Genomic DNA, 14,508 nt, shown 5'->3' with positions numbered 1-14,508 from the left:
AGGTGGGGTTGGGTGGGCTGGTGGGGGAGTAGGGAGACACAGGGGTGGCAGGTGGGCTGAGAGGGAGCCCGAGGAGCAGAGGACTGCGGGCTCTGAGAGGCCGTCCCTGCCACGTGTCTCCCCCACAGCCCCGCCCCCGGCTCTTCCACGCCTCGGCCCTGCTGGGGGACACCATGGTGGTCCTCGGGGGGCGATCGGACCCTGACGAGTTCAGCAGCGACGTCTTGCTCTACCAGGTCAACTGCAATGCCTGGCTGTCCCCCGACCTCACCCGTGAGTCCTCATCACTCTCCCAGGGGCTCACTCAAGCCCCTTCAGACCCACCGACAGCCCTGTCCCCTCGAGTCCCTTTATGGTGTCTAAATGCCCACAGACGCCATGTTTTTTTTAAAATTTATTTTCTTTGAAAAGTTTATTTTTAATTCTCATAAAAGTAATAATATTCATTGTTCAGAATTTGTAAACTCGGAAGAAAGCAATTACAAGTAATCCCATTTTCGGGCTTAGCTGTTTATAGATAGAAACAGGCTTCCAGGTTGCCTTCCTATTTTGGAGCGACTGACCCCGTGTGTTCTGGGCCCGTCTCTTGTTCTTTTGGCAGCTCTCTCTGCCCTCTGCCCTTTATTTCTTAATTTACCAGTTCCACTCCTCTTGTGCCTCTATTTTTGTCCTATTGTTTTGTTTCTTGTTTTTCCCTCTTTTGCTTTGGTGTGTGTCTAATTCTCCTGCTCTGTCTCCATCTGCCTTCTGCCTTCCTGTGTCTGCCTCTGCTCTCCTGTGATTCTGTCTTTCTCTACCCTCTCTGCATCCTTCCCTGTCATCTTTGTGTGTGTCTCTTCCTGGGTCTCCTGCTCTCTCTCTGAACATCCCATTCTCGCCCCTAGGCCCAGCCTCTGTGGGGCCCCCGATGGAGGAGTCTGTGGCCCACGCTGTGGCGGCGGTGGGGAGCCGCCTGTATATCTCTGGGGGCTTCGGGGGAGTGGCCCTGGGCCGCCTGCTGGCCCTGACCTTGCCGCCTGACCCCTGCCACCTGCTGCCCTCTCCGGAAGCTTGTAACCAGTCTGGGGCCTGCACCTGGTGCCACGGGGCCTGCCTATCCGGGGATCAGGCCCACAGGTAACCATGGCGACTGACAGCCCATCAGCAGGTGGTACAGGCGCCCTCCTTGGGGGGTTCTGTGCTAGGCCAGGCTGGGAGGGAGGCAAGAGATAGGACTCAGTACCTGCCCTCAGGAGCATCAGTCTGGCTGATGGATCAAGGAGGGACTAGGAGGCTGTGAGTGCTTCCTGCAGAAATTGGGTCTGAACTGGGCCTTAAATGAGCAGTAGAGTGTAGCTCAGCAAAGGCTCAGAAGTGGGGCTCCATCTGACATCTCTGTTTGAGGGAAGGGGCTGGGAAGGTGGGTGAGGTCAGCTCAGAGAGGGCCGCCAGGAGCTGGCTGGGGGCTGAGCTCCATTCAGATCCACAGACCCCTTACCTGTAGTTTGAGAATCTAGACAGCTCTGGAAGGTGCGAACGCTTTCCTAGGTTTAGCACACACTCCTTTGCCTGTTCAGTTATCCTAACTGATGAGAGGCTGTTTATGGGCTTTATTTATCCCATTCAGTGTGTTCTAATACTTACTACAGAAAATTAATAGATTTGATTACAGGGCCCTCCCACTGGGGGTGTTATGTAATAATCCATAAACCCACTGCTTTTCTAAAATGTGAAAAATTCTGAAACTTGTGTGCCTCCAAGGTTTTTGGATGAGGGGCTGTGGGTCTCCACTGTGGGTGATGGGGAGCCACGGAAGGTTTGTGGAGAGCAGGGGCAGGGTCAGGCCTGAAAGAAAGGCCCCCTGGGGCTGTGGTGAGGTACAGAATGGTGAGAGGAGCTGCAGGTGGGGACCCAGGAGGAGGCTGGGGTGAGAGGAAGAGCCCTCAGCAGAGCTAGGGGTCACAGGGGTGTGGAGGAGGGGACTGTCCCAGGAAATTCAGGAGGCAGGAGGGCGTTGGGTATCGTCCCAGCGTCCCTGGCCTGGGTGATGGGGGGATGTTGGGCCATCACTGGAGGGGGGACAGGCTCAGGAAGATGTGCAGGGGGCATCAGGAAGGGGCGAGGGTGGGAGGAGGAGAGGACGGGGCCGGCTGGCTGTGAGTGAGCGCAGGCCTCATGCCCCCCCAGGCTGGGCTGTGGGGGACCCCCCTGCTCCCCAATGCCTCGTTCCCCCGAGGAGTGTCGACGTCTGCGGACCTGCAGTGAGTGCTTGGCCCGCCATCCCCGAACGCTGCAGCCTGGAGATGGAGAGGTGAATGGTGAGGGGTGGAGGGGCCATGGGTGGAGGGGCAGGGAGGCCTATCTCCACCCCTGGCACTGTCCTCACCCACCCACCCCAGGGTCTTGGGGCCCACCGTGCTCTTCAGCTGCAATTGGGTGGGAAGAGCTGGGTGGGTCGAGGTGCCGGGGACCCCACTGAGCCTGTCTTCCCCATCAGGCATCTGCTCCCCGCTGTAAGTGGTGTACCAACTGCCCGGAGGGCGCCTGCATCGGGCTCAATGGCTCCTGCACCTCGGAGAACGACTGTCGGATCAACCAGCGAGAGGTCTTCTGGGCGGGGAACTGCTCCGAGGCCATGTGTGGGGCTGCCGACTGTGAACAGTGCACCCGGGAGGGCAAGTGCATGTGGACGCGGCAGTTCAAGAGGACAGGTGAGCGCCGAGGCCTGGGCAAGGGGCTGGGGGCTACCCCCGGGTCTGAGGGAGGAGGGGGCCAGGGGTTCTGGGTTCTGGACTCCTGGGTCTGAGGGTGGAGGGGGTCAGTGGCCCAGATGCCTGGGTATGAGGGCCGGCACTGGGTGCCTGAGCTGGGTCCTAATCACTCTGCCCCCAACCCCTAGGGGAGACCCGGCGCATCCTCTCAGTGCAGCCCACCTATGACTGGACTTGCTTCAGCCACTCTCTGCTTAACGTGTCCCCTATGCCAGTGGAGTCCTCGCCCCCGCTGCCCTGCCCCACCCCCTGTTACCTCCTGCCCAACTGCACCTCCTGCCTGGACTCCAAGGGTGCGGACGGGGGCTGGCAGCACTGCGTCTGGAGCAGCAGCCTCCAGCAGGTATGATGCCCAGCCGGAGCCGGGGCTGGTCCAGGGCAGGTCTCCCTCCTCTCCCCTGCCAGCGCTAACCCTCCTCCCACCACCTCCTCCTCTGTCCTTACTTCTTCCTCCACCTCCCTAGCTCTGGTCCCACAGTCGTGCCCTCCCTCTCCTCCCACTTCATGTTCCCTCCTCCCCCATCTCTTGCTGGTCTCTCTCCCCTCCTTGCCTGAGTTTCCTGTGTCTTTTCGCTGTCTGCTGGGCCACACCTTCCCAGGCTCCCCAGCCCCTGCCTTGCTCTAACTCTTGTTCATGGTCTCCCCACCTCCTCCCTGTCCTTCTTCATCCCATCACCCCTTTACCTTCTTTTCTGCTTTCCTCCTCAATGTCTTTCTCTGTCAGCTTTTGGGATCTTTTGGTTGTAAGAAACAGAATCCCCCTTGAACAGACATATGTAAAAGGGAATGGGTTATAAGTGTCTGTTAGAATCCCAGGATGGAAAGCCCTGCTGCTCTGTAGCTCTCGGCCACATCTTGTCTCAGCTCTTCTCTGCACATCTCCATCCTCTGGTTTCTCTTGGATTGACCTTCAGCAAATGGTAGCCTTTGACCCGGTGACTTCCTAATTCCTGAGACCGCAGTCGTCTCTGTGTTCCTTGGTTAGCTCACATTCTCAAGGAAAGCTGACTCTGCTCCTAAGTTAGATGTCTAGCGTTGTCCGGTGAGTTGTGCCAGGGAGGGGTACAATCACGCAGTTCAAACCTGGCAGCTCAAAACCACCCCTTCATCTGTGGCTATGGGGTGGAGAGATGATTCCTGCAAAAATGGGTGTGGTCTGGCCAGCACCAATTGTGTCTGTTGGAGTCTATCCCTCGACTGCTCAGCACCTGCTCTCATGTTCCCATGAAGTCCATTCCCCAGATGCCTCCACCTAGCATGATTTAGCTGTCCCGGTGGCAGACTCAAAGGCATTCGCCCCCTGCTGCAGTGGAAAGTAACTGAGATTCGCGCCCTGCTGCCACGGAGCCTGAGTCCTGAGTCTCTGATTCCCCCTGAGATCCACTCCTCCTCTAATAGTGCAAGGCTTAATCGCAGCATGACCACCTGCCATCCCGCAGGCCATGAACGAAATGAGCAGTGCACCCTCCACCCACGTGCTCAGTAGACAAGAGTGGAGGGAAGCCAGGGCACTTGTCGTTAGAACTCCCACTTGGAGAGGCGACTAAAGAGGGAAAGCATCAGTACCGTGGTCTGGGTGGCCGGCACGTCTGTGTGCTCCAGCCCGGGAGGGTGGGGCCGGGAGCCCAGGAGCGCACGGCCCTCGGCCTCCTGTCCTAGAAGCCCAGCCCTGGTGGGGCCGGCTGACTCGCTGCCCAGCAGTGGTCTGCCTTGGAATGAACAAAGCACAGGCTCTGAAGTCAGCCAGACCTGGGCTCACCCCCGGCCCCGCCATCTTCCCAGCTGCTAGACCTTCCCTCCTCGGCCTCAGTGAGTCTTTGGTCAAATGGGAATGATGTCAGTACACCCCATCACACAGGGAAGTTGTATAAATTAAACAAGCGAATTTAGAGTAGTAAGCCATGCCTGCCATTCAGTCAGAGCTCAGTAGCAGCCAGTTATTACTAAGTTGTTACTGTTATTGTAACGAGAAGTGGTGAGAGAGCCAGTCTAGCTCCCACTGGGAAGATTTCCAGATGTCCACGGTCTGGGACATAACAAGAGGGGCATTTTGGGGTTCCTTGTGTGGCCTCTCATCTCAGTGTGGCCAGAAGGGCAGAAGTCTCTTGTCCCCAGGCCTGGGGTCCTTCTGGTGATACAAATTCTCCCCCAATATTGGAGTTTCTATTCATCTTTATGTGGACTCCAGGGTCCAGAAGCCAACCCCGAGGCCCACGCCCCTCCCCCTGCAGATACATGCCTCTCCCCCGGACATCGTGCCTGCCAGGCTCTTACCTGCCCCCAGAGCCCGGGTGGCTAAGGAAGTGAGGGGAGCCAGCCAGGTGTCAGGCAGGCTGTGACCTGGGTGAGGCTGGTGATCTGGGGAGCACAGTCCGCCATGGGGCAGCCCCTTCTCTGCAGCCAGGCACAGAGCTAGTGCTGCCTGGGAATGTGAGAGCATGCTTGCCAGGTCTTCCTGTTTCTGTGAAATCTCCTAGGTTGAAGTGTTGCTCGAGGCTTTTTTAAACCCCCATCATGCAGGCCAAACGTAACAGGTGTGCAGGCCAGACCTTTAATGATTGGCTCAAGAGCTGCCAGATTTTCATCATCTGGCTTTGTTCTTTTTATTTTCTCATCTTTTTTTGAGATTTATTTAATTCTTTCTGACCCCCCCTCCCCATTGTCTGCTCTCTCTGTCCATTTGCTGTGTGTTCTTCTGTGTCCGCTTGTATTCTCATCAGGCGGCACTGGGGATCTGTGTCTCTTTTGTTGCATCATCTTGCTGTGTGTCAGCTCTGTGTGTGTGTGGCACTACTCCTGGGCAAGCTGCAGTTTTGTGTGGGGTGGCTCTCCATGAGCAGGGGCCACTCCTTGTGCAGGGGGCACCTGTAGGCAGGGGTATCCCCATGTGGGCCAGCACTCCTTGCGTGTGGGCCAGCTCACCACACGGGCCAGGAGGCCCTGGATATCAAACCCTTGGACTTCCTATATGGTAGGTGGACACTCTATCTCTTGAGCCACATCCACTTCCTGGCTTTGTTCTTTTTAACGGCTGTGGCCTCCAAGCCTGGGGTAGGTTGCAGGGCACTCTTTCTCCTGCCTGGCCAACCTACCTGCCTTCCTAGCATCCTAACAAGGACTGACTGACTTCCTCCTTCTCTCCCTCCCTCCCTTCAATAAGTTGTTTCTCAAACACCTTCTTCATGCCGGGCACTTTGCTAGGCTCTGGGTACAGAGCAGCGGACAAGCTCTGACCCTGCTCTCGGAACTCAGGTCCATCCGTCTCTTCCAGGAACGTGGGAAATGTGGCTCAGGGTGCTGGCCATTACTGCATTTGTCCACTAGGGAAGTCACAGCAGAAAGTATGGTACAGGGACTGAAGACTCAGGATTCTCCAGCTTCTCTGCTGCCTCCCAGATTATCTGCCAGCTGGTGCCCTAAATGTAATCTAGAAGGCCAAAATGGCAGGGAATTGGCCGCTGGCTGTTCAGCACAGCTCACATGGCCGCCCTAACCCTCAGCAGGCTCAGAGCTCTGGCCACAGCGATCAGCATTTTCTATTTCAAGATTGCACAGGTGCTTTGTTGTTTCCTAAGTGCTTTCAGTCAGACAACCCAGATTAATCTCTTTCCTCTTGTACTTTACTTAAGGCCCAAGCAGTAAATAAAATGCTCTTATATGCTCAGGTAAGTCCCCAAGAGTCTGAGCCTCATGGTACAGGCTGTCCAGGTTCCACTTGTCAGTGGTGACCTACGAGTTGCTGCACTACCCCTAGCCAAGGATTCCCCAACTTCCCAGCCTAGAGTGGGAGATCCTTGTCCCAACAGCCAGGTTGACATTTTCTAAGTGACTGTGGCTTTTCGCCCTAGTCCTGATGCTAGTTCCTGTCTCCATCAGGGGTCGTTTTGGCTGGCAGGAACAGCAGAGTCCTCACCAGTTAGGGAAAGGGGACTCACTCCACCAGCACACTGGCACCTCCTGGAGCCCAGGGGAAGAACTTACAAGGGACTGGAGACGGAGCCTGAAAAGCTGCCCCTCCGTCCGTCTTTGGGGCGCACGTTCTCATCACTGCCCGTCCGCCTCTCCCTTGCCCTCCCCTGCAGGTTCTCTCCGCTGCTCATCCAGACAGCCCCTCCAGCCCCTGTCTGTGCCATCTTTCTGTTCCTAGTGCCTCCCTGGCCTGACTTGCAGTCTTCCCTTCTAGCCACCAACGCTTGAGAGAGAATGTGAGCCCAGCTAATGTCCGCTTTGGTCCACTGGGCTGTGACCAGGGGGGGCAAGTTCTTAGAGAAGAGGGTGCAGTCTAGAAGACTCCAGAATGCGTTTGTTTGACCCTCTGTCCCTGCCTCTCTCTCGCCCCACCTCTCCTCCCCTCCACAGTGCCTGAGCCCCTCCTATCTGCCCCTGCGCTGTATGGCTGGAGGCTGCGGCCGGCTGCTCCGGGGTCCTGAGAGCTGCTCCCTGGGCTGTGCCCAGGCAACCCAATGTGCCCGGTGCCTGCGGCGCCCCCACTGTGGCTGGTGTGCCTGGGGTGGACAGGACGGTGGCGGCCGCTGCCTGGAGGGTGGACTCAGTGGCCCCCGTGATGGTGAGAGGGGTCGTGGGTGGGTGAGAGGGAGCTGGTCTGGTGCAGAGCATGAGGGTGCTGGGGGCTGTCTCAGGTGTGGGGCTTAGAAGAGTTGAGGGAGGCGGGGTTGGGTTGGGGTGGTGGGTGGTTCAGTGGCACCCCCCAAGTGAAGCCCTGGTCCCCGGTGCCAGGGCTGACGTGTGGGCGTGCTGGGGCCGCCTGGGCCTTCCTGTCTTGCCCGCCTGAGGACGAGTGTGCAAACGGGCACCACGACTGCAACGAGACACAGAACTGCCACGACCGGCCCCATGGCTACGAGTGCAGCTGCAAGACGGGCTACACCATGGACAAGTGAGGCTGCCGCTGGACGGGTGGGGGGGGCAGGAGTGAAGGGGCCCCACGGGGGGGTGGGGGTGGGTCTGTGGGGGGCAGTAAAAGACGAGGCAAAGGCCATAAGAGGGGGGGGGAGAAGAAAGGCCAAGGTGTGAGGAGGTGGGCTGGATCGCAGAGGGGAAAGGAGAGAACCTGAGTGTAATAGAATACTCCTGAGATGAGAGAGGGGCAGGCTAGACCCTGGAGAAGTGGGAGAAGGTGCTGGGCTGGACCTCAGAGGCTGAGCCTGGTGGAACAGACTGTGATGAACGGCTTGAGGGGAGGGCGGGGGCTGGACCACGGAGCAGTGAGGTCGGTGGGCCACACCTGGGCTCAGGCAGGGTCGCAGGGGCCTGGCGGCCTGAGCTAACTCCCCGTCCCCGTCTGCAGTGTGACAGGCCTGTGTCGCCCTGTGTGCGCCCAGGGCTGTGTCAATGGCTCGTGCGTGGAACCCGACCACTGCCGCTGCCACTTTGGCTTCGTTGGCCGCAACTGTTCCACCGAGTGCCGCTGCAACCGCCACAGCGAGTGCGCCGGCGTGGGGGCGCGTGACCACTGCCTGCTCTGCCGCAACCACACCAAGGTGGGCTGCCAGTGCCTTTCTTCCAGCCTGGGCTTGGGCACCTTGATATGCCAGGGGCTGGGAAGAGGGGGCAGAGCGCTGCCCCGGTGAGGTGTAAGAGGGCTCGGGGACGCCCACAGGAGGGGACAGAGTCCATGCTGGGCCAGGGAGGGCAGTCCTGTGGAGGAAGATTTGGAATGGTGGAGGGAAGCGCTTTCTGAACTCAGGACTTCAGGCTGGGGGGACGTGAACTCCCTGTCCCTGGGAGTGTGCAAGTGACTCCAGGGCACCAAACCCCAGATGAGCCAAGATGGCCCAAGACAAGTGGCCGAGCCCCTGCTGGCCTCCAGCGCTGCTCCTAGAACCCGCCCTGCTCCAGCCCCATGCCTCCCCTGATTCTCCAACTCCTCTGATCGCCCTGTCCCTCGTTCCCAGGGCAGCCACTGTGAACAGTGCCTCCCGTTGTTCGTGGGCTCAGCTGTGGGGGGCGGGACCTGCCGGCCCTGCCATGCCTTCTGTCGTGGCAACAGCCACGTCTGCGTCTCCAGGAAGGAGCTTGAAATGGCCAGGAGGGAGCCAGAGAAGTACTCGCTGGATCCAGAGGAGGTGAAAGAGGCTGGGGGACAGACCCCCGGGTCTGAGGGAGGAGGTGGCTGGGGCTCAGACCCCTGGGTCTGAGGGAGGAGGCAGCTGGTCTCTGCCTGGCCCATGTTTATTTGTGATCAGCTTGTCTTTCCTTGGCCAGATTGAAAACTGGGTGACAGAGGGCCCCAGTGAAGATGAGGCCATGTGCGTGAACTGCCAGAATAACAGCTACGGGGACAAATGCGAGAGCTGCCTGCATGGTTACTTCCTCCTGGACGGGAAATGCACCAAGTGAGAGGGAGGGACCCACCTGGGACTCCCGCCCTTTTTAGGAATCGTTCTGGGTACCAAGCCCTTCTCACCAGTCCTCTGCACTCAAACAGCCTGCAGGCTGGAGCAGGGTGGGGAGAGTAATGAGCTGGCCTCAGATGGGAGACCCCCTACCTCAGAGGCCACTGCTGAAATCCAGGCTACAGAGCAGCCCGGATCAAGAATGGTGGGCAAAGGGAAAGGGCCACTGAGGGAAGAGGCCTCGAGGTAACCTACCCCTTCTGTCCCCTTCCCTCTGAGCACTCAGTGAACTCTGGAGTCAGTCTAACTTAGGTTCTAATGCCAACTCTGTCACTTTATGGCTTGGTGGCCTTGGGTAAATGGCTTCATGTCTGGGAGCCTCAGTTTCCTCTTCTAACCTGTTGCACAGATTCCAGCTCACGTGCAACTTGGAACCTGGGCCCCAGCAGGTCGTGGGAGCTCATAACTGCCATCTTCTTCCAGGTGCCAATGTAATGGCCACGCAGACACATGTAACGAGCAAGACGGGACAGGCTGCCCATGTCAGAACAACACAGAGACAGGCATGTGCCAGGGCAGCTCCCCAGCGACCGCCGAGACTGCTACAAGTACCAGGTACGACTGGAAAAGCAAACATGGGCTGAGGGCCCACCCCTCCCAAGAGGTCAGAGCTGGGATGAGGTAGCCAGGCCAGGCAGGATCAATAACGAGGTTCTGATATCTGTGCTCTTGGGCTCAATAGATGATTTTTGAGCCCCAGTCAGTTTCAGGCCCTGGACAGTGGCATTAGGGACACAGAAACAAGCCCCTGCCCTTGGGAGGCTCTCAGACTGTAGGGAGACAGACTGCATCACAGACTGTCATAATTTGAAGGTTGTTAATTCCAGAAAACTCATCTCGTAATTGCTTAAGCAAAAAAGGAAATAAATTTACTAGCTCTGAAAACTGAGATGTGGAGCTTCCGGCACAGCTGGATCTGGGTGTTTACACAAAGATATTAGGATTTTCTCTCTCTGCATTTTGATTCTGCTGTCCTCTGATTGGCTTCAATCATAGAACTGTTCTCCCCAAGTGACAGCCCCTTTCTGATGCTCTGGGGCCATCAGGGGATCTCATGTCAGTTCTGCAACCCAGATTCAAATTCCCCTTGAGTCCTTTTCCCTCCTCTTCTGCAGGGGGACTCCTGGAACCCTTCACTGACCATCCAACTGGTTGCCATGTTGCAGGCTTGCCTCCCACAGAGAGGATATCCCAAGCTCCCCCGTTGGAATACAGCTCCACCCACCCACACACCCACCTTCTCTCTCCAGTTCTAGAGAGAAGAGAAAATCCCCTGTTTTCCTCAGTTCCCCCCACCCATCTGCAGAAACATCATCTCTGCAAAGATGCAACTTTACCCACAATGGCCATAGTTTTATAAATCCTCACTGATCCCTAACTTCTCCATCCTAGACCAGACTATTTGCTTTCTTGATGAACAATCAAAAGACCTGGTACCAAAACAGAGAGCCCTAGAGATGAATTCAGACCTCCTCCTGTAACTAAATTGTTGGCACCTCCTAAGTAGCAGCTTCTTTAGCTTCTTTAGCAGCAGTGGCTCTTATGCAGGGAGTGCTGTGGATATGGGGGCAACAGCACAGATGTGGAAGGCTCCTCAGGGCTGTGCTGGGGCCTTGCTAAGGCCTTGATAACCCAGTAATAGTAAGAGGAAAAGGAGGCTCAGAGACAGGCAGAGTTTTGTTTTTAAAAGAATTAACTTATTTTTAATTTTGGTAAAATATACATAATAGAAAAATCATTTAAACCATTTTAAGTGAACAATTCTTTGGCATTAACTTACCTTGACAATACTGTGTAGCTCTCACCACTGTTTCAGTTTGCCAAGGGAGTGCTGATGGAAAGTACCAGAAATGTGTCGGCTTTTATAAAGGATATTTATTTGGTGTAAAAGGTTGCAGTTCCAAGGGCGTCCTCTCTCAGGCTCAGCTGCTTCGCTTTTTTCCTGATTCCAGCGGCACATTATCAGGTATAAGGCACCTCTTCTCTAGACCTGCTCCGGGGGCCCAGCCTCTTGGGGGCTTCGTGCTTAAGCTATCTTCAAGTCTTCTCTCACCGGCCTTGTCTCTTAGGGCTTCTCTCCTTGCAGCTCAGCTGTGGGCAGAACTGGCGTCTTTCCTCTCACATGGCAGTACCAAGCGTGGCACTTCCCTTTCCCCTGTCAGTGAGTCTGTCTCTCCCTTTCTGTCAGACCCAGCAGTAGGGTGGAGACTCGACATGCATCACGCCCCACTGACGTAATCCAGTCAGATGGTCTCACACGCACGGGAATGGATTAGTCCAAAACATAACATTTCTGTTTTGGGATTCATAAAATAATCTCAGATTGTTTTAATCATCCCAAACCAGAACTCATACTCATTTAGCAATAACTCTCCTTTCCCCTCTCCCCGGTAACAGCTGTCCTATTTTCTGTCTCTGTGAATTCACTTGCTCCAAGTATTTCATATAAAAGAAATCATGCACTATTTGTCCTTTTGTCTCTGGCTTATTTCACTAAACATGCTATCTTCAAGTTTCACCCATGCTGTCACATGTATGGCTTTTTACAGCTGAATAATATTCTATTGTATGGAGAGTCTGCCTTTTGTTGATCCATTTGTCTGTTGATGGATGCTTGGGTTGCTTCCACCTTTTGGCAATTGTGAATAATACTGCAGTGAACACTGGTGTACAAGTATCTGTCCAAGTCCCTGCTTTCAATTCTTTGGGTTATATACTTAGGAGTGGGATTGCCAGGTCAAATGGTAATTCTATGTTTAACTTTCTGAGGAACCGTCAAATGGTTGTCTAGCAGCTGCACAATTTTACACTCCCACCAACAATCTACAAGGGTTCCTATTTCTCTTTGTATCTTTGTCAACACTTGTTAATTTCAGATTTTTTTAGTATAGCCATCCTAGTGGATATGAAGTGGTATTTCATTGTAGTTTTAATTTGCATTTCTCTAATAGCTAATGATCCTGAACATCTTTTCATGTGCTTATTAGCTATTTATCTTCTTTGGAGAAATGTCCTTTGCCCATTTTTAAAATTGTGTTGTCTTTTCTCATTGAGTTGTGAGAGTTCTTTATGTAGTCTAGATATAAACCCTTAACAAATATATGGTTTCCAAATATATTCTTCCATTCTGTAGGTTGTCTTTTCACCTTTTGGATAATGTCCTTTAATGGACAAAAGTTTTTAATTTTGATGAAGGCATTTTATCTATTTTTTCTTTTGTTGCTTGTGCTTTTGGTATAAAATCTAAAAGTCCATTGTCTGGTACAAAGTTTTGATGATCTTTCCCTATGTTTTCTTTTAAGTATTAGCGCTTGTATTTAGGTTGTTGATCCATTTGAAATTCATTTTTCTATATGGTAAGAGGGAGGGGTCCACATTCATTCTTTTGCCTATGGATTTCCAGTTTTCCCAGCACCGTTTTTTTTTAGGAGGTACCAGGGTTTGAATCCACTCCCCAACACTATTTGTTGGAGAGACTATTCTTTCCCTGTTGAATGGACTTGGCACCCTTATTGAAAATTAACTGGGCATAGATGTGCAGATTTATTTCCGAACTCATAATTTTATTCCATTTGTCTATATGTCTATCCTTATGCCAGTATCACACTGTTTTAAGTAGTAAGTTTTATTTTGCAGCAGGAAATGTGAATCCTCCAACTTTGTTCTCTTTTCAAGATTGTTTCGGCTATTCACGTCCCCTTGTAATTCCATATGAATTTGAGGATCAGCTTTGCAATTTCTGCAAAAAAGGCTGCTGGAACCTTGATGGGGTCTGCATTGAATTTATAGATCCCTTTAGGCAGTGTTGACATCTTAACAATATTAACTCTTCCAATCCATGAATAAAAATGTCTTTCCGTTTATTTAGGTCTTCTTTAATTTCCATCTGCAATGTTTTATAGTTTTCAGAGTACAAGTCTTTCACCTCCTTGGTTAAATATATTCCTAGGTATTTTAATCTTTAGATGTTGTTGTAAATGGAATTGTTTTCTTGATTTCCTTTTCAGATTGTTCATTATTGGTATATTAGATACCCAACTGACTTCTGCATGTTTGTCTTGTATCCTACAACTTGGCTAATTTCATTTATAAATTCTGGTACCTTTCTTGTGGATTCTTTGGGATTTTAGCCTTTCAGCATAAAGTATGGTATTTGCTATGGGTTTTTCATAAATAACTTTTTTTTTTAAGGTTTATTTATTTATTTCTCCCCACCCCCTCATTGTTTTGTTTGTTTCTTTTTTAAAGATTTATTTTTTATTTATTTCTCTCCTCTTCCCCCTGCCCCGACCAGGTGTCTGTTCTCTGTGTTCATTTTGCTGTGTGTTCTTGTTTTTTTGGTCTGCTTCTGTTGTTGTCAGCAGCACAGGAATCTGTGTTTCTTTTTGTTGCATCATCTTGTGTGTCAGCTCTCCATCTGTGCGGCACCATTCCTGGGCAGGCTGCACTTTCTTTTGCACTGGGTGGCTCTCCTTATGGGGCGCACTCCTTGCGCGTGGGGCTCCCCTACACGGAGGACACCCCTGCATGGTACGGCACTCCTTGCGCGCATCAGCACTGCGCATGGGCCAGCTCCACACGGGTCAAGGAGGCCAGGGGTTTGAACCGCGGATCTCCCATGTGGTAGACGGACGCCCTATCCACTGGGCCAAGTCCGCTTCCCACACCCTCATTGTTTTGCACTTGCTATGTCTGTTTGTTTTCCTTGTTTCTTTGGGAGGCACCAGGAACTGAATTCGGTACCTCCAATGTGGGAGGCTTGAGCCACCTCCATTCCCTGCTTTGTTGTGTCACTCATATTGTTTTTTCCTCTATGTGTCTTTTGTGTCAGCTTGTTGCACCAGCTTGCCGTGTCAGCCTGCTGTCTTGCTTGTCTTCTATTAGGATGTACTGGGAACCTCTGCTCCCTGCTTTGTTGTGTACCTCGTTATGTTTTTCTTCTTATGTCTCTTGTTGGTCATCTTGTTGCATTCGCTTGCTATGCTTGTCGCACCAGCTTGCTGTGTTCTTTAGGAGGCACTGCAAACTGAACCATGGACCTCTTGTGGTAGGTGGGAGCCCAATCGCTTGAGCCACATCCACTTCCCCATAAATGCCTTTTAATCATGTTGAGAGGCTTCTTTTCTATTCCTAGTTTTGAGTGTTTTTTATAATGAAAGGATATTGGATTTTTTCAAATGCCTTTTCTGTGTCTATTGAGATGATCATGTGAGTGTGTGTTTTTTTCCTTCATTCTGCTAATGTGGTATATTACAGTGAATTTTTTTCTTAAATTGAACCATCCTTGCATTCCTGGAATAAATCCCACTTTATCATGGTGTATAATCCTTCTAATATGTGGT

The 14,508-nt window shown here is 53.0% G+C and overlaps 1 protein-coding gene across 1 annotated transcript in view; it reads left to right on the top strand.

The window, feature by feature from the left end:
• Window positions 1-14,508, top strand: part of MEGF8 (multiple EGF like domains 8) — a 53,747-nt gene that overhangs the window by 31,718 nt on the left and 7,521 nt on the right. Inside the window, 12 exon segments of the mRNA XM_058280321.2 lie at window positions 129-273; window positions 885-1,116; window positions 2,167-2,290; window positions 2,477-2,690; window positions 2,879-3,093; window positions 7,110-7,317; window positions 7,488-7,647; window positions 8,059-8,251; window positions 8,666-8,836; window positions 8,976-9,106; window positions 9,590-9,684; window positions 9,687-9,721. Coding sequence (XP_058136304.1) covers window positions 129-273; window positions 885-1,116; window positions 2,167-2,290; window positions 2,477-2,690; window positions 2,879-3,093; window positions 7,110-7,317; window positions 7,488-7,647; window positions 8,059-8,251; window positions 8,666-8,836; window positions 8,976-9,106; window positions 9,590-9,684; window positions 9,687-9,721 — 1,923 coding nt within the window.

Source organism: Dasypus novemcinctus, chromosome 18 (genome assembly GCF_030445035.2).
Source record: "Dasypus novemcinctus isolate mDasNov1 chromosome 18, mDasNov1.1.hap2, whole genome shotgun sequence".
Taxonomy (NCBI): domain Eukaryota; kingdom Metazoa; phylum Chordata; class Mammalia; order Cingulata; family Dasypodidae; genus Dasypus; species Dasypus novemcinctus.
This window is presented reverse-complemented; position numbering and strand designations above follow the sequence as displayed.